We start from the raw sequence: 18,998 nt of genomic DNA on the forward strand, positions 1-18,998 counted from the left end.
CACACAGACATCCACACAAAAGATGTTATAGTCCCTTTATTATAGTCTTGTTCTATAGCTACAGCTATGAATACTGACTCTAACATACAAGAGTTTATGCTAACTAGAGGTTTACTAAACACTAACTATAGGCTTTACTAAACAGAAAGGTTTTAAGTTTAGTTTTAAAGGTGGAGGTGGTGTCAGCCTCCCAGACCATCCCACCCAGATTGGAAGTTGGTTCCATAGTAATGGTGCCTGATAGCAGAACGCCCGCCCTCCAAATCTACATTTGGATACTCTAGGAACTACGAGTAAACCTTCACTCCGAGAACGGAGAGCTCTGCCAGGAACATAAGGCACTATCAGCTCTTGCAAATAATGCGGAGTTAAGCTGTTTTGGGCTTTATACGCAAGTAATACAATTTTAAATTGGATTCTGAATTTTACAGGTAGCCAATGGAGCGACGCTAACACTGGAGAGATGTGGTCCCTCCTGCTGATTCCTGTCAGCACTCGCGCTGCTGCATTTTGGATCAGCTGGAGCCTATTCGGCAAATTACTTGGACATCCTGCTAACAACACATTACAGTAATCTAGTCTAGAAGATACAAACGCATGAACTAGTTTTTCTGCATCACTCTGCGAGAGGATTTCTTTCTAATCTTTGCAATATTACGGGGAGGGAAAAAGGCTATTTTACAAACCTGATTAACATATGGTTTAAACGACAAATCCTGATCGAAAACAACACCAAGGTTTCTCACAGTTGCACTGGAAGCCATCGCAACACCATCTAATCCCTTCCTAAGATGCTCTGGACCAAGAATGATAACCTCTGTTTTATCTGAATTTAGAAGCAAGACATTTCCGGACATCCAGTCCTTGATGTCCCTAAGACATGCCTGAAGTTTAACTAATGGTTCTGTTTCATCCGGCTTCATAGACAAATAGAGCTGCGTATCATCAGCATAGCAATGAAAGTGTATGCCGTGATTCTGGATTATACTTCCCAATGGCTGCATGTATAAACTGAACAAGATTGGCCCTAGCACTGAACCCTGCAGAAAATCATAAGAGACCTTTGACTGTTCTGAAGAAACCTCATGTACATGAACAAACTGGAATCTGTCAGATTGATATGATTTAAACCAACGTATAGCTGTCCCTTTAATCCCAACAACATGCTCTAACCTGTGCAGTAAAATGCCATGATCTACAGTGTCAAAAGCAGCACTGAGGTCCAGTAGAACCAGTATGGATACTAATCCCTTATTTTAGGCCATAAGAAGGTCATTCGTGACTCGAACCAGTGCTGTCTCTGTGCTATGATGCATTCTGAACCCTGACTGAAAGACTTCAAACAGATAATTTCTATACAAATAGTCACATAACTGGCTTGAAACTGCCTTTTCCAGAATTTTAGATACAAATGGAAGGTTGGAAATTGGCCTATAATTAGCTAAGGTGTCTGGGTCAAGAGAAGGCTTTTTAAGTAAAGGTTTAATTACTGCAACTTTGAAAACCTGTGGTATATATCCTAAGTTTAGGGATAGGTTGATCTGGTCCAGTATTGTCGCACCAATCCATCCATCCATCCATCCATTATCTATACCCGCTTTATCCCTTGCGGGGTCACGGGGGTCTGCTGGAGCCTATCCCAGCTCATTTCAGGTGAGAGGCAGGGGTTACACCCTGGACAGGTCACCAGTCCATCACAAGGCCACATATAAACACACAAACCATGCTCACAACAACACTCACGCTCACACCTACGGGCAATTTAGAACCACCAATTAACCTAATATGCATGTCGCACCAATAAGAGACAATTTTTTTTTGAATATTCGAGTCGGGATGGGGTCTAACATACATGTGGTAGACTTGGCTCTATTGACGAGTGAGGTCAGCTCAGGGAGGTCTATAGGATCAAAACAGTCCAGAGTCAAGTCAGAGCCTAGAGAAGTCGCTAAAGCTGAAGAAACGCCCACAACCGGCTGGTTGATTTCTTCTCTAATTCACGTGATTTTACTGTTAAAGAAGCTCATAAAGTCTTCACTACTGAGAGCTGCAGGAATGCACGGCTCAACAGAGTTGTGACTCTTTGTCAGCCTGGCTACAGTGCTGAACAGAAAACATGGGTTACTTTTGTTACCCTTTATCAATGATGAATAATAACCTGTTCTGGCTTTGCGAATGGCTTTTTTATATACTATTAGAATATCTTTCCATTCACGATAGGAGTCTACAGACTTACAAGAGTACCACTTCCTTTCCATTTTACGCACGTTTTGTTTCCACATGCGGATATCTGAATTATACCAGGGAGTTAAGCTCCTGTGGTTGGAAACCATCCTTTTCAAAGGAGCAACTTCATCTAAAGCTGAATGCAACAAATCAGTAGTGTTACTAACAAGGAAATCAACATCTGCAGAGGTAGAACCCAGGTCACTGGCCTCGACTACTTCACTATTTTTCACTGTCGTAAAATGAGCAATGGCCCCCTAAATTTAGCGATAGCTTCATCAGACAAACATCTGCTAAAATAATACCTCCTATTTTGCACTTCACATCGACAATATTAAAGTCAAACATTATTAAATAATGGTCGGATAAAAGGGAGTTTACAGGTGACACCAACAGATCATCAGTTTCAACACCATAGGTGAGAATGAGATCCAGGGTATGATTAAAACACTTTTTGAGAGATACCAATCGATTCTAGAAGAGAATTGAAAGCTAATTTAAGATTATCGCTTTCAACATCCATATGAATATAAAAGTCACCCACTATGATGAATTTATCTGTACTGATCAATAATCCAGAAAGGAAATCTGAAAATTCCGACAGAAACTCTAGATCCGCACCAGCACCAGCACCAGCAAAACTGGCTTCTCTGATTTCAAGCTCGGAAATTTCAGACTAAGCGTGAGGCTTTCAAATGTATTATACTTGCACTTACATGTAGGTTCAGTTTTTGTTTGGAGACTGGAGTTAAGTGCTGCGACCCCCCCCCCTCGGCCCGTGCTTCTAGGAATATGATGACATACATACTCTTCCTCCTGTAGCCATGTTTCTGTTCAACAGAAAATATCACTCCTGCTCTCTGTAATTATATCGTTTACTAACAGAGACTTGGAGCTTAAGGATCATATATTTAGTAGTCTGCATCTAATTTTTCGGTCTCTTATTGGTACCAAATGCGCATTTGTTTTAATTTTTACAAGGTTAACGCCTCTATAACGCTGCACATGGTGAACTTTTGGAGGGCGGGGAACTGCAACCACGTCTATTTTGCTAGGCACCTGGTTAGAGTCGCCAATTACATAATGCAAGCCGTCTCACAGTAAGAAGATCCTGGGTTTGATTCCCACCGGGGACGCTGAGGGCGCTGAAGTGCTTGTTAGTTTCCCCATGACTTCAGTGCCCACACCCTGGGTGGGGTTGGCGAAAGGGCCTTTCTATGTGGAGTTTGCATGCCCCCTGCCCGTGTTCCCTTGGGTAGCAATGTGAGCTACCCTCACAAAAACATGCACACAGTCCTGGGCAAGCCCCCCTCTGGCCAACCGGGGCGCCAGATGGGGTGGGGAGGATCTGGCTGGAATAACGTGATCCTTCCACGTGTTACGTCCGGCCGGAGAAGCCCCACCCTGCCTGGTGAAAAGATGCGGCCTGCTCACTCCTCAGGTTAAGGAGGAGACCTGAGCTCAGTACAGGGCCCTCCCGGGGTTGGTAGAGGATGGCAATGCCCAGGACTGTTACTTAGGTAGGAGCACTGGGTGATAAAATAAGGGAAAAAAACTGGGATAAAAATATATATTAAAAAAAAATTACATAATGCAATCCTACAGTTTTATTGGCAGGCGTTGGTCCTCGAGAAGTAGCAGAGAAGTGTGAAAGACTGCAGCTCTGCATCCTGGCCTGGACCCTGGATTGTCAAGGCGAGTGTCTAATAAAACTGGCGAAATTACTCGAAATAAGAGCAGCACCATCCCGGGTGGGATGAATGCCGTCTCTTCTAATGAGACCGGGCTTTCCCCAAAACATCTTCCAATTGTCAATGAAGGCCACGTCGTTTTCTGAACACCACCGAGACAGCCAGCGGCGGAGCGATAACATGCAGCTAAACATGTCATCGCTGGTCAGATTGGGGAGGGGACCAGAAAAACCTACGGAGTCCATCATGGTTTTGGCGTAGATACACACCGAGACAATGTTCATTTTAGTGACCTCCGACCGGCGTAGACGGGAGTAATTAGCTCCGAAATGTATGATAACTTGAAGAATTTACGATTACTCTTTGCCAGCAGCTTCAAATTTGCTTCAATGTCGCCCGCTCTGGCCCCCGGGATACACTTAACTATGGTCGCTGGAGTCGGCCTCACATGCCTGACTATGGAGTCGCCAATCACCAGGGTCGGCTTCTCAAAGGGTGTGTCGCTGAGTGGGGAAAATTGGTTAGACACATGAAGCGGGTGGTGGTGTTCCATGTTTCCGTTTTTCTTCTTTAGGACTACGGTTCCTCCGAACCGTCACCCAGCCGCCCTGCCTGGCCGGCTGCTCGGGAGCTGCAGGGGAGCGGCTACCAGAAGCTGCTACAGGTCGGTCCGCCGCTAACTTAGCCTGGCTAGCTGACGAGTCTACCGGACTATGGTCAAGTTTGTAGAACCGCACCTCTAACTGACTGAGCCTCGCCTCCAATCCTACAAATAAACTACACTTCAAGCACTTACCGTCTTCACTAAAGGAGGCAGAGGAATAGCTAAACATTTCACACACTGAGCAGCAAGGAGGTGAAATGGTGGGAGAAGAGGAGGCCATGCTAAGAGGCTAACAGAGGCTAACAGACAGGAAATGTATCGGTGAATGGTGACAATGAAAGTTACAGAAGAGAAAAATGTTTGAGTGTTGAAATAAAGACAGAGATTTACCAGATATAGTATTATTTTACAAGAAAACAATCTAAGTTTAGACAAAAAAGTCTGGAGAGATCAGAGCCTGCACCACCATGCAACGGCAACAGACAAGTGACGCGATGCGTGACGCAATACGTTACCAAATAAGCAAGCTACAGCCGTAAGCTTGCTGCGAAAGAGTATGATATGATTTATACCAACGTAGAGCTGTCCCTTTTATCCCAACATGCTCTAACCTGTGCAGTAAAATGCCATGATCTACAGTGTCAAAAGCAGCACTGCGGTCCAGTAGAACCAGTATGGACACTAATCCCTTATTTGAGGTCCAGTAGAACCAGTATGGACACTAATCCCTTATCTGAGGCCATAAGAAGGTCATTTGTGACTCGACTTTCTATACAAATGGTCACATAACTGACTTGCAACTACTTTTTCCAGAATTCTAGATACAAATGGTCTGGGCAGAGAAACATCGTTAACACATTTAACTAGCTTTGTTTTACGTTGTGAGCCGGACCGGTGATCCCGTCACAAATGTGTTTATTAGTTTAAGTGTGTTTGTTTATTTTATTGTTTTTCTACTGTTGCATCCACGTTGCTGGATCTTGATGACATGCTCTTCCACAACAGAAAACAAAGCCCTTCCTCATTTCCCAGTTGAATGACCAGAGCGCATATGTGAAGTCAGTTTCACATTGAACTTGGTTTTCCATTAGTTAGAAATTATTTCCATTGTCTTGGGTGACTTTGTCAGCCATCTTTTCTTTTGCCTCACCACGTGTAACAGCCATTGTGACGCACACGCACGCACGCACGCACGCACGCACGCACGCACGCACGCACGCACGCACGCACGCACACACACACACATAATCTGAAGTTAATGTTTAGTTAGTTGTTGTCTATGTGTAGTTTTGTAATTGAGAAATGTGCTTCTCTTTAAGATAGAGGAAAACATTTATGTACAAAAAAATAAAACACTGCATGTCATAATTATGTTGCTATTGTTCATTTCATTTATTCAAATACACTGACGTGATACTTTAGTACATTATTTGCTTGCTTTTTTTGTATATGTCCATTTTGGAGTTTGTTTTAGCCCTCCCTAGAGAAAACTAAAACAGCCGCCACTGGTCGGTACTGCAGCTCGGCTTCCTTTGGCTCTGAGTAGGTCTGAAGGAGGAACCCGTGCACCCCCCGACGACATGAATGCTCACATTGCCATGCACAGATCCCTCGTCCAACATGTCTGGGGCTCGGAACGTTTGTGGGTCACTCCGTTACAGACAGACTGTAGTTGCTAATACTAATACAGTATATCTGGTCTTTGGTACCTTTGACAACATATCTGTCTAGCCTTTCTCTGTTCTTCATCTTATTTTAACTGTATTTTCCTGCTCTACCCGGCAGGTCTTCAGCAGGAGGGTGCCCCCTAATGATCCACGTCCTGATCCAGGTTTCTTCCTTCCTAAAGGGGGGTGTTTACTTGCTGTTGTTTATGTAATAATTGCTCGTGGGTCATGTTCTGGTCTCTGGAAAGAACCTAGAGACAACTGCTGCACATCAGTTTGGTATGCTGTGTTTTGGGGTCAATGCTCAATGATAGGCCAATTCCTTATCACCTAGGCATCATAAATGGAGCAAAGCTGGGCCTTTGAGTCATTTAGAGGGTTTCTTTGTCTTGAACCACATGGTCAGGGTTTGCTGCTGATGGTAGGCCTCTCACGGTTGTGAACACCACTAGGGAGGTTTATCCCCAACATATACATACTATATACATATTCATGGCTGAATGTTTTGTCTAATACTTTAAAAGCTCAAGATGCTTGTATTGGAAAATACATGACTTTCAGTCAGAGTAAATGTTTTGACCATTCTTCTAAACTGCGAATCTGCAAACATGGATAGTCCCACAATGTTTTACTGTTGATGTATTACACAATTCATGAAAGGATTCAAATTTTTCTTTTTATGGATGGTGCATTTTCTAGATTCCGTAAATAGCTGGAAAGAGGGCTTTGACACTTGACATGGACAATGATGTAAAGAAAATGTAGCATGTTGAAATATAGAAGTATATTCAGCACCAGCCTGAACTGGAAGGCTCAATGCTTCAATATTGTTGTGGCAGCAGAAACTGACCCATCGGTAAGTGCCCCCACCTTGTTAATCTTCTGGACATTAAAGTGGCAGTTTAATCTAAAGCATTTAACTCTGATTTGTTTGTATTTAGGAAACGGAAATAAAGAATCTCCATTTCTCCTCCTCCCAGAATACCTGAAATTAGTATGACAATCACCCTAGATATGTATGTTGATGAGAGTTTAGGACCTTTCAATTTTTTTCTGTGGAGCTGCAAGCTGCATCAGCATCAAGATCTGGTGGGCCCTTGTGAGCTCTCGCCAAAGTCTGTTGTTCTGACAGGGGTGGTGCTAGTGTCATCTTCTACTATGGCGGGACCTCTCTTCCAGAGTCCATGTGGTGTCCTGACATTGTCTCGTGCAGTCTGTCTTTGTAAACAGTGGTCATTTCAGTTACTACCTGGGTCAAAATCCCAGTTGATCAGCAATTTAAAAAAAATTTAGACTAGCAAACATGCCACAAAAATCACTAAAACTACCTATATTTCTTCTCGAATGTTCATTGTGGTGCTCAGTTTGATCTTCAGCAGCTTGTCTTCTTCCTGTCCACGTGCATAAACGGGTTATAGTTGCTGTTATAGTTGTGTGCACAGGCAACACACAAAAGTACCCAAAGAATGTGAAATAGTATGGATACCATTAGAATATATATATATTTAATTTTCAAAACAGCCAGACTCCAAACATGTCAAAAGAGAAAAAAAGAATCTGATGCATTGATAAATGGGGCAATATAGAATAGATTTCCAAAAAGAGGAGGTGAAAAGGTCCTGGTCTAGGTACCCTCCCATATTCAGTAATATTGGCAGTTTGTTAGGGGGTAGTCAGTGGCTGTAATGTACAATCCAGTTTGATTTACAGCCAATCCACTGGCACGTCACTAACATCCCTCGCAGAGGCAGCATCATATGAGCTTTTCTTGCTTCACAAATCCAGGATCTAATCTCTGCCCAAGAAACAGAGGATGTTTCCAAATCAGCCATGTTATTGTACATGTTAATGATTCTCGATTTTTTTACTGTACCTCTCTTTTTTCAACACCATATTCATGTACATGTTTTGTAAACCAATTAATGAATATATAACTTCAGCTTTATATGAATAACAATATCAGGGACAAACAGGAAATGTGCATCACCCTGTGACTGATTGTGAAGGATGAGGAAGATGAAGAGGCTGAACACATCTGCAGAAATCTCTCTGCCTCTTTAGATGTGTGACGTCAAAGGGGGACAAATGAGCAGATTAGCTATAAAAAGGAAATGTGGAGAAAGGACCAGCTGGAGTATCATCAGCAGAGCCTCTCACCCACGCACTGGCTCCACAGCAGCTCCAAATGCACAAGCAGCTCCACATCCACTGCAATGATGTTGAGAAGCAGACCATCGTTGCTGTCTATCTGTCTATCTGCATCTATCTGTGCATCATTATCGCACACTCTGCACGTTCCTGTCCCCATCCATGTCTGAAGAAACGGGTTCCTGTGCACATGATATTCACAGTGACTTAGTACAGACAGCGTCTACAAATAACCCACTTTGTTTTCTACAGTGCACAATGTAAGCTGTTTCCTTGGGAACACTGTTCTGATGGCTTGAGGCAGCATCATTATAGAGAGCAGGTAAGACTACTGCTGCAGAAGGGAACAGGCCCAGCTGGATCTACTGCCCATAGCCGACATCTGCCCCCATCAGATATTATTAACACTTTATCCTCCCTCGACCAGAAGGTAGTTGCACAAATGGAGAATTAAGAAATGTAGCATGTCTGACATACCCTTCTGAGTTCAGCTTTGTCCACACATGAACGACAAACCAGGGGGAGAGGGTGAGGCTATGTTAAGCCGTTTGTAGCCAAGCATAGTACATGTACATGTAGAGCTTTCTAAAGCAGGGCATGACGTTGGTCACTGATCTTTTGAATCAGAGATGGAAAATATACATGCTGCTTGTGCAAGCAGCAGATTATAATGGATCCGTATGAGCCGATCAAACCATTTTTTTGTGAAAAAAAAGGCAATACACCTGGTATTGACAAACTTGGAGAATTTGCTCGGCTGGTAATATTGGACAGATTGAAATCGTCTGCTACAGTCCTCAGAATACACTTAAGCTCAAGTTCCTCAGGACACAGAAGTGCAGAGATACAGCAACGCTTTGCCAGCTGCTGGAAATATTGGCTCCTCTAGTCAACAAGTGGTTTCTCAGTGTCCAGGTTGTCTCCCATCTCTCTACCAGCCCAATGACAGAGGGCAGGTGTCAGTCTGAGGGTGATGGCTTCATGAGCCAGCCTGGAAAGGACAATATTAATGAATTTCACTTTGGGGATTAATGAAGTGGAAATGAATAAAAATGCTGTCGTCCGTATAAAGCAGTCAAATGCATTCTTTTTTCTCCTGGTATGCAAGGACTGTTTGGTAGTCTGCATCGTCAGTGGACCACCTCAGACAGTGCATAAACTGCACATGGCCTAACGTGTCAGGGATGGCCTCTTCATGTGGGACTTTACTAAACTAACTATGTTTTCAAATCAACTACAATTGAAGTGAAGGAATGTGGTCTGGCCTCAGATAAGGGATTAGTGTCCATATTGGTTTTACTGGACCTCAGTGCTGCTTTTGACACTGTTGATCATGGCATTTTACTGCACAGGTTAGAGCATGTTGTTGGGATTAAAGGGACAGCTCTACGTTGGTTTAAATCATACCTATCTGACAGGTTCCAGTTTGTTCATGTACATGAGGTTTCTTCAGAACAGTCAAGGGTCTGTTATGGTGTTCCGCAGGGTTCAGTGCTAGGGCCAATCTTGTTCAGTTTATACATGCAGCCGTTGGGAAGTATAATCCAGAATCACGGCATACACTTTCATTGCTATGCTGATGATACGCAGCTCTATTTGTCTATGAAGCCAGATGAAACAGAACCGTTAGTTAAACTTCAGGCATGTCTTAGGGACATCAAGGACTGGATGTCCAGAAATTTCTTGCTTCTAAATTCAGATAAAACAGAGTTTATCATTCTTGGTCCAGAGCATCTTAGGAAGGGACTAGATGGTGTTGTGATGGCTTCCAGTGCAACTGTGAGAAACCTTGGTGTTGTTTTCGATCAGGATTTGTCGTTTAAACCATATGTTAATCAGGTTTGTAAAATAGCGTTTTTCCATCTCCGTAATATTGCAAAAATTAGGAAAATCCTCTCGCACAGGGATGCAGAAAAACTAGTTCATGCGTTTGTATCTTCTAGACTGGATTACTGTAATGTGTTGTTAGCAGGATGTCCAAGTAATTTGCTGAATAGGCTCCAGCTGATCCAGAATGCAGCAGCACGAGTGCTGACAGGAATCAGCAGGAGAGACCACGTCTCTCCAGTGTTAGCGTCGCTCCATTGGCTACCTGTAAAATTCAGAATTCAATTTAAAATTTTATTACTTGCATATAAAGCCCAAAACGGCTTAGCTCCGCAGTATTTACAAGATTTGATAGTGCCTTATGTTCCTGGCCGAGCTCTCCACTCCCAGGGTGCAGGTTTACTCGTAGTTCCTAGAGTATCTAAATGTAGATTTGGAGGGCGGGCGTTCTGCTATCAGGCACCATTACTTTGGAACCAACTTCCAATCTGGGTTAAGGAGGCTGACACCACCTCCACCTTTAAAACTAAACTTAAAACCTTTCTGTTTAGTAAAGCCTATAGTTAGTATTCAGTAAACCTCTAGCTGGTGTTGGTAAATCTCTAGGTAGTGTAAACTCTAGTGTGTTAGAGTCAGTAGTCATAGTCGCAGCTATAGAACAAAACTATAATAGTTAGTCTCAAATATAGCTTCGCGGTAGATATGCTGCTATAGGCTTATGCTGCAGGGTGGCACCGACATGATCCGCTGGGCGGTGCCTCTCACCCTTCTTCTCCTCTCCTTTTCCCTGCCTCTCTTCTCCATTACCATTTTTATTTATTATAAATATCTCATAGTTATCATTTTTGTCCATCGTTCCTGTAGTTTCTTGTGCCGGCCCCCTTTTTTCTCTTTTGTGTATGTTTGCAGGCTGGAGCCTCGGGAGTTGCGTTCTGGCCTGTGTTCCCGGCCCTCCCCCCCATCCCCGGTCATCCCGTTGCTGCTTCCACCTGCCTACGTGGATGTCTGCTGTTGCTGCTTCCGCCTGCCTGCACCCCCCACCCCCTCTTGTCATCCCGCTGCAGCTTCCATATGACTGTTGTGTGCTGCTGACCCCCCCCCACCACCTCTGGTCATCCCGCTGCTGCTTCCACCTGCCTGCTGTGTGCTGCTGACGTCCCTGACTCCCCCAGTCTGGCCTTCGGCAGGAGGGTCCCCCCTTATGAGCCTGGTCCTGCTCAAGGTTTCTTCCCTCCTAAAGGGGAGTTTTTCCTTGCCACTGTTTGGCTTAAGGCTTTTCTCCCACTATGGGAGTTTTTACCTGCCATTGTTTATATAATAATTGCTCGGGGGGTTTATGTCGGCTCGGTGCGGCCCCGTCTTGCACGTTTGCACTAGGGGCTGAGACGGGTAGAGCCCCTCCAAGCCGATACTATTTCTGTAACCATTCTGGCGAGGTTCTTTGCGGGCTGAGCCGGGACTATTTCTGACGTCACCACCCTCCGCGCCACTGATTGGTCGGGGGCGGGGCCGGCAGACGTTTGAATCAGGAAGCGGGAGTCAGTGCGAGAGCGACCTGCGGCTCGCGGCGATTTTATTATAAAGCTCTGTTTGGTGATCCAACTCTGAGGTGCAGATGTTCATAAACCTGGTGGCTGACGAGAGAATTAAAAAAGGGATGTAGTCGGGCTGTTTTACTCTCAGCCGCTCGCGGCTCCAGCTGATTTCTCATCAGCGCCGACATGAACAAAGCGGTTGCGCAATCGAGTACGTCACAGCAGCTTCACCCCAACCCGACCACTTCTCACCTGGCTGTGGAAAAGCAAACGGGTAGAGGTGGGTAGAGGCGGGTAAAGGCGTGACGAGCCGAGTCGGGCTCAGTAAGTCCTAGTGCAAAAGTGCCAAGAGTGAGTGAAGGAAGGGGGCACCGGGGCGCAGCTGGTAGTGCAACCATCTCAAAGCTAGAAGGTCCTGGGTTCAATTCTCGGCGGGGACGCTGTGGGTGCTGAGTGTGTGTTAAGTTCCCCCATGACTTAAGCACCCACAACCTGGGTGGGGTTGGCGAAAGGGCCTTTGTGTTTTTCAATTCAATTCTTTTTTTATTTATATAGCGTCTAATACAACAAAAGTTGTCTTGAGGCGGACTAATTGTGTGTGGAGTTAGCATGTTCCCTTGGGTAACTAATGTGAGCTACCCTCACAAAAACATGCGACAGTCCTGGGCTCTACACTGCCTCCTCTGGCCAGCCGGGGCGCCAGATGGGGTGGGGAGGATCTGGCTGGAATAATCCTTCCACGCGCTACGTCCGGCCAGAGAAGCCTAACCCTGTCTGGTGAAAAGAAGGGGCCTGCTCACTCCTCAACTAAGCAGGAGACTTGAGCTCAATGTGAGCCCTCCCGGGGTTGGTAGAGGGTGAGCAATGCCCAGGACTGATTTAGGTAGGAGCACTGAAAAAAAAGAGAGTGAAGGGCTACTACTACCATTGTTAGTCTTCCTGTGCTCAGGGCATTGATGGCAGATTTGATATAGGCCTTTAGTTACTAAGTGTTGTAGCATCCAGATTAGATTTTTTTAGAAGAGGTTTTATAACCGCAGTTTTCAAGGCCTGGGGAAACTGGCGTGCTTGAAGAGAAGTATTTATTATCTGCAGTACATCCGGAGCTATGTAGTTAAAAACTGTTTTAAAAAAGTTTGAAGGCTGAATAACAAGCGCAGAAGCAGGAGAGTTATCATTTATTGAAAATATCCGAAACTACATACATACATGCATACATACACACACATAGCCACACATATACATACACATAGCCATGCAGATATATACACACACACACACACACACACACACACACACACAAACACACACACACACACACACACAGCCACCTATACATATACATGCTCGCACACACACACACACACACACACAGCCACTCAGACATAACATATACACATACACACACACACATAGCCACACATACACATACACACACACAGCCACACAGACATATAGATACACACACATAGCCACACATACATATACACACACACACACACATAGCCACACAGACATATACATACAAGCACACACATAGCCACACATACATATACACACATACACACACACACACACACATAGCCACACAGACATATACATACACGCACACACACACATAGACATACACATTAGCTGGTTCACCTGCATGCTTGCTCTGTAGTTTTTGGGTTAGTTAATCGCGGTAGCTTAGCTCAGATTGTGATTGGATCTCGAGATTGGGACGGTTGCTGCTCGTGTTTTGGCCGGTTCTGTGTCGGTTTCGTGTTTCGTTTGTGGTTTTTGTTGCAGATTTCCAGTGCTCGATGTGTGCCTCCATGTGTTCTTGCTTTCTGGTTTAGCAGCGGATGTCACCCCCCCCCAAAAAAAAAAACTGGGGTTGTATGTGTATATGTATGTGTATGCGAATGTATGTATATATATATATATATATATATATATATATATATATATATATATATATATATATATATATATATATATATATATATATATTAAATATAGTAACAATGCACATATATATATATATGCCTTAGGTTTTTACGAGCATGGTATTAACCATTATGTGTGCAGACTAGGTAAAAAAAAAAAAAATATCCGAAACTGGTTTGAGATGGGAAAGCATTGATAACAGGAAGGTCCTCCAGGAGTTAATTTTGAAACGTTTGAAAGCATGTGAAAAATCAAAGAAACTTTTACAAGATGCCCACAGCCTGATTATCTAAAAACACACACAGATAAACACATTTATACTAAAAATTAAACCACACTGCAAAGTGCAGGCATATGGTGGGGAGAAGCAATTGTACTGTAGGAGCCAGGGATGAAGTTTCTCACTGTGCCACTAGTTGTAATGGGTGTGTCTGTGTGAGTCTGGGTGTTTCACTGGGGCAAGGTAGTTGATAGATTGATATCACCTGCACCTGGCTGGGGATCAGTTTTTTTGTTGGAGAGTAAGGGTGAGGCAGGGTGCCTATATTTCTGTTGACCGCAAAACTAGTTATCATCTGAAAGTTCAACAATTCCATCTGCATATCATGCAGATTGAGTGTGTCATTCATTTGAAGATTTTCATCAGGCAATAACACTTGCCTGCTTTGATTTTTAGTGTTGCTCTGTTGTAATGTTAATTAGCATAACTACCCATGCGTGTGGAAAACGTCTGGCAATTAGTAGGCATTATGAACCAATAATGTGCTTTGAATTAAGTTTCATAACCAGCATAACCAGCATTTGTGACAGCAATTAAAAAAGAAAAAGGGCACATACATCTTTTTTCTATAGAGAAGATGAGCTTTAAAAAGCCAGGGAGGCAGAGGAATAAAAAATAAAAATGTCCAGTTTCACCTGATCAGCAACACCATCTCCCGTCTGGGAGGATGCCCCCCTTCCACTTGGAGGACATCTCCCAGAGGGACAGAAGCACATTCCTTCTTCTAAATAAATCCATGAATTAGTCTAAAGGAACTAGCCATGATCTCATTTACAGAACTCCATCTATGAGTGGCACTGATACAGGATGCATACATACAGGATACATACATATTAATTCCATAGCCTGCCCATAAACATGTACAATATACTGTACATACATTATATTTATATATGCAGAGGAGCTGTTTGCATATCTGACGTTTGTCGAATGTTCCTCCAGAGAAAACTCAACTTTGGATTTGTTTTGTGGAAACTGTTATAACATTGGAAATGCGGCCGAGAGAGATTTGTTTGGAATCACCAGTGGCGGTTGTCTGTAGCTTACCAACAGCAGAGCTGATGATGTCACACGCAGCATCTGTACCAGCTGATGGCGGGATGTAAACTGCTGTTAGAATAACACTGGTGAAGTCTCTCAGTAGATAATAAGAACAGAAACTCCCGGCAAACAGTTCAATATCTTGCTGCAGGAACGATGTTTCACAGTAACTTCCAGGACAACAATACCGGTTGTTGACAAGTATGGGATGTCCCGATCAGGTTTTTTTGGCCCCGATCCGATTCCGAGTCATTTGATTTTGATTATCAATACCAAGTCCCGATCCGATACTTTCGTAACACATTAAATAAATAAAAAAATGAAAAATAAACAGATCAAGGTTGTCCCCCTATTTTTAATTTACTCACCTTATTTTATCATTTTGCACTTAAACAGTGCAGTTCTCTTTGAGGTAGCTCGAACAATCAAGTAACAATAGTTCCCTATTAACTAGTAAAAGTAGTGCCAATTTAAATATAAATTTGAATTAAATAAAAACAGCAGCTCAACTTAAAATACCCAGTAGGCCTGTAAACAAATATTCAAATAAAGGTGCAACAGTGTCATAAAGTAAGCCAGTGACGTGGTTTTTAGACTATACTCTAGTTTCTTACTGTCCTTTTCCGGCTTAAAGAAGTGACCTACAATGTTCCTCATGTCAGCCAGGGTATCCATCACGTTGCATTGAGAAGGCAAGCCCTCGTGCATGCAAAGTCGACAAGAATGCACGACACAGCCTGTGGCTTTTTTCATAACGCTCAGCTTAGAAAGACGACACAGCCTTGTTTGGTTTTCAATCACTGTTGTACCTTAACTTTCATTTATTTGCCTCCGCTGTAACACTACTGTGCGCAAGCACAGATCACCAAAAAACAGACAACTTTATTGAACTCACTTTACGTGACACAGTCCACACTCCGGGCTCCCACCTCACCAATAGCTTTCTTCATATCAGCAGCCTTGTCACGCAAAATTAAATGGAGCTGTTGCTTGTTGATACACCAGTTGTTCAGCATTTCTTTCCATAGTATGTTTGATGCGGTGATCAAAATAATGAGAATATATATCCGATCCCTGATCGAGATGCAACATCCGATTTCGATCAAGTCTGAAACAACATGATTGGGCCCAATTTCCAATCACGTGATCGGATAAGGACATCCCTATTGACAAGCTACCCATTTTTGCAAATTTAGTTTCTCACTAAGGACGTGGGGGGGTAGTGCAGCATACACTGCCCCCTCTGGCCAGCCAGGGCACCAGATGGGGTGGGGAGGATCTGGCCGGAATAACGTGATCCTTCCACGCGCTATGTCCGGCCAGAGAAGCCCCACCCTGTGAAAGAAGCGGCCTGCTCATTGCTCAGGTTAAGAAGAAGACTTGAGCTCAGTGCAGGGCCCTCCCGGGGTTTGGTAGAGGAAGCAATGCCCAGGACTGTCACTTAGGTAGGAGCCGGGTGATAAAATGGGGAAAAACATTGCGATAAAAAATATATTAAAAAAAAAAACTATTGACGTGGCTTCTCTTCGTCAAAGATGTCCATTCCGACATGAATGGGTTATGTTACCACTCTTTTAAACTTTCTGTAGAAAAATCTGTAGTTTGTAAATTGACACTAATGACACGGACACTGCTTGTCTTAGAAATGCAACATACAAGTTAATTCTTTCTTCTATTTGATTGGATTAAAAAACAAAGAAAAAAGTTTTAAATGTTTTAAACATTCAGAATGAAGAGAAGTCAATAAATAATGTGTTCTCTACCTTCAAAAAAGAGATGTGTTCATACAGATATATAAATAATGTGATAGAGAGAATACATTTAAAAAGTGAAAGAAATAGCATTTAAGACATTTTAAAAAGTGTTTAAAATGTAAAGCTCAAACTAATTAAATCAGCAGTTAGATTTCTAGTTGCGTATGATCATAAAAGTCTTTTGTTGACATGACAATGGCAGTAACGATCAACCATTCATACTGCAAAGTCCAACCAACTTAAAATGTCCTTAAAAGAATTTTGAGAGTGGGATTTCCAAAACCTTTAAAATTACTATCCAACCAACTGAAACGAGTGGCAGGATTTTCCCGAATTGTATGACTTGAGTCTCATTAGACCAGAAACATTGATGAGGAAAGTAAGTGGTGGAGACAGGGAAGTCAAAATAGGGGAAGGGGAGGATTAACTGGATTTTGATAGGAAGAATTATTTACCTGTAAAAAATGGAAAAGGTGGTCCTGCTGCTGACTGCCCTTAGATTTGACTAGAGCTCTATCTAGTGTTAGGTTATCGGATCCTGCGCTGGCTCGTAGCTGGCTGTGGCTGCTGTTGTTGGTGTAGACCTCTCGGGCCCTGCTCACCGTTAAGCTTGAAGACCATGCCCCTTTCTTCATGAGAGGTCCATCCAAAAGACCAAGTGGCATCAACGGGCCACTTCCTCCACCGATACCGCCACCGCTGTTATTGCTGCTACCACTAATAGGCAGACACGCCGAAGAAGCTGCATATTTCACATCGTTGTTGCTCCGGGAGGCTTTCAGCACAGAATGGTGGTATGTGTGGCCATGGCGTGCGTGGATGTGTGTGTTTTCATTAAGCGTGCCATAGGGGTCCATCATAAAGTACTGCTGGGATTGCGAAGAGGTGAGACTTGGGAGGGGCGTCTGGGGAAACGTGTCAAGGTTGCTGTCGGGGCAACAGCCCATTGTTGTGGCAATAGGTGAAGGGGAAATGGAGGGAGAGGGTGAAGGTGGAGGTTGGTGGTGGTGAGGGTGGTAAAGACACACTTCCCGTTCCAGGTTGTCATCTGAGCTCCAGTATCCAGAGCCTGGAGCTGAGGCAGTGCCCTGGAGCTGGGGGTGGTGGTGATAGCTTCGATGCTTGGGCTCCGCAGATCGACAGCGCTCACGGCTTTTGCTGCGTTTCCGGTGCCGCACCCCCACTGATGGAGTTACACCTTCTGGGCTAGCCCTTGAAGCACCACCACCACCACCTCCACCATTAATGTTCCCATTATTGGCCCCTTTAGATGACTGTGTGTGGTGTGGCCCCTCCAAAGAATGTGACTTTGTAAAGAGCTTCTGGACTGAGTGGACTAAGTGTCGAATTCGCCCAGGGCTATCATTGTTGTTATCATTGGCCCCCATCCCACCACTGCTGGCCAGCACTCCTCGTTTGTATTGCAGTGTATGGTAGCCATCTCTGGAAAATGGGGGCTGTTGGTCAAATGCGTCCACAAAGTTTATTGGTACCTGAGTTTGTGTTTTACCCCCATAGCCTCCTCCACCCGTTCCTCCTCTTCCCCCTCCTCCTACATACGGTACCATGGCCACACAATCACCCTTTACCTCAGGTTGTTGAGATGAGGAGGTGGAGTGGCACCTCCTTGGGAAGGTTCCATACGGCACAATGCTGTTGCTTTCAGAGGGGTAGGAGGTACGTTGAGCTTTGTAATAGGGCAACTCAGCTGCATGTGGCATGGGAATGGGGACGGGCATGTCCATCTGACTGATCAAATATGGCTTGTGGTCAACATGGTGACCCAGTGGATCATATGTGGGTTCATAGGTGACCACATGATGATGACCCCGACTACCTGATAGGCTTTTCATGGCAGGGCGAGAGATGGATGAATGGAGAGAGGAATGAATGGGTGAGTAATGCCACGCCCAAGGTCACAGAAGGGGATGCAGAGGACTGTCGCTGGAAGAAGAGCTGCAAACTCTGGAAGACAGGGGGAGAAAAGCAATAACACAAACATTAATGAAAGGCCTAATGGAAAAAAAAGTTACACAATGAATATGCATCACACATAACTTCAAGCAGTGGGAATAAAAAAAGTATGTGAACCTCTTGAAATAAACTTGTTTGGTATACAGTAATCCCTCGCTATAACGCGTTTCACCTTTCAAGGTCTCGCTGCTTCACGGATGTGTATTGTGCATTGTGTTCTGCCTTCTGATTGGCTAAATAGTCCCTTCCTGTGTCAATAACGTTGGTCGCTTAGCAACAATGTTGACAATGGCCAATGAACTTCAGCGAGCAACTCAAG

General features: G+C 44.0%; 1 protein-coding gene across 1 annotated transcript in view; it reads right to left on the reverse strand.

Annotated features, from left to right (window-relative positions):
* Window positions 1-18,998, reverse strand: part of LOC133453163 (disks large-associated protein 1-like) — a 181,122-nt gene that overhangs the window by 120,623 nt on the left and 41,501 nt on the right. The window contains exon 2 of the mRNA XM_061733057.1: window positions 17,161-18,670. Within this exon, the coding sequence (XP_061589041.1) occupies window positions 17,161-18,558 (1,398 nt within the window). The 5' untranslated portion in view covers window positions 18,559-18,670. The remainder of the gene's footprint in view (window positions 1-17,160; window positions 18,671-18,998) is intronic.

The sequence above is a fragment of the Cololabis saira genome, chromosome 10 (genome assembly GCF_033807715.1).
Source record: "Cololabis saira isolate AMF1-May2022 chromosome 10, fColSai1.1, whole genome shotgun sequence".
NCBI lineage: Eukaryota > Metazoa > Chordata > Actinopteri > Beloniformes > Belonidae > Cololabis > Cololabis saira.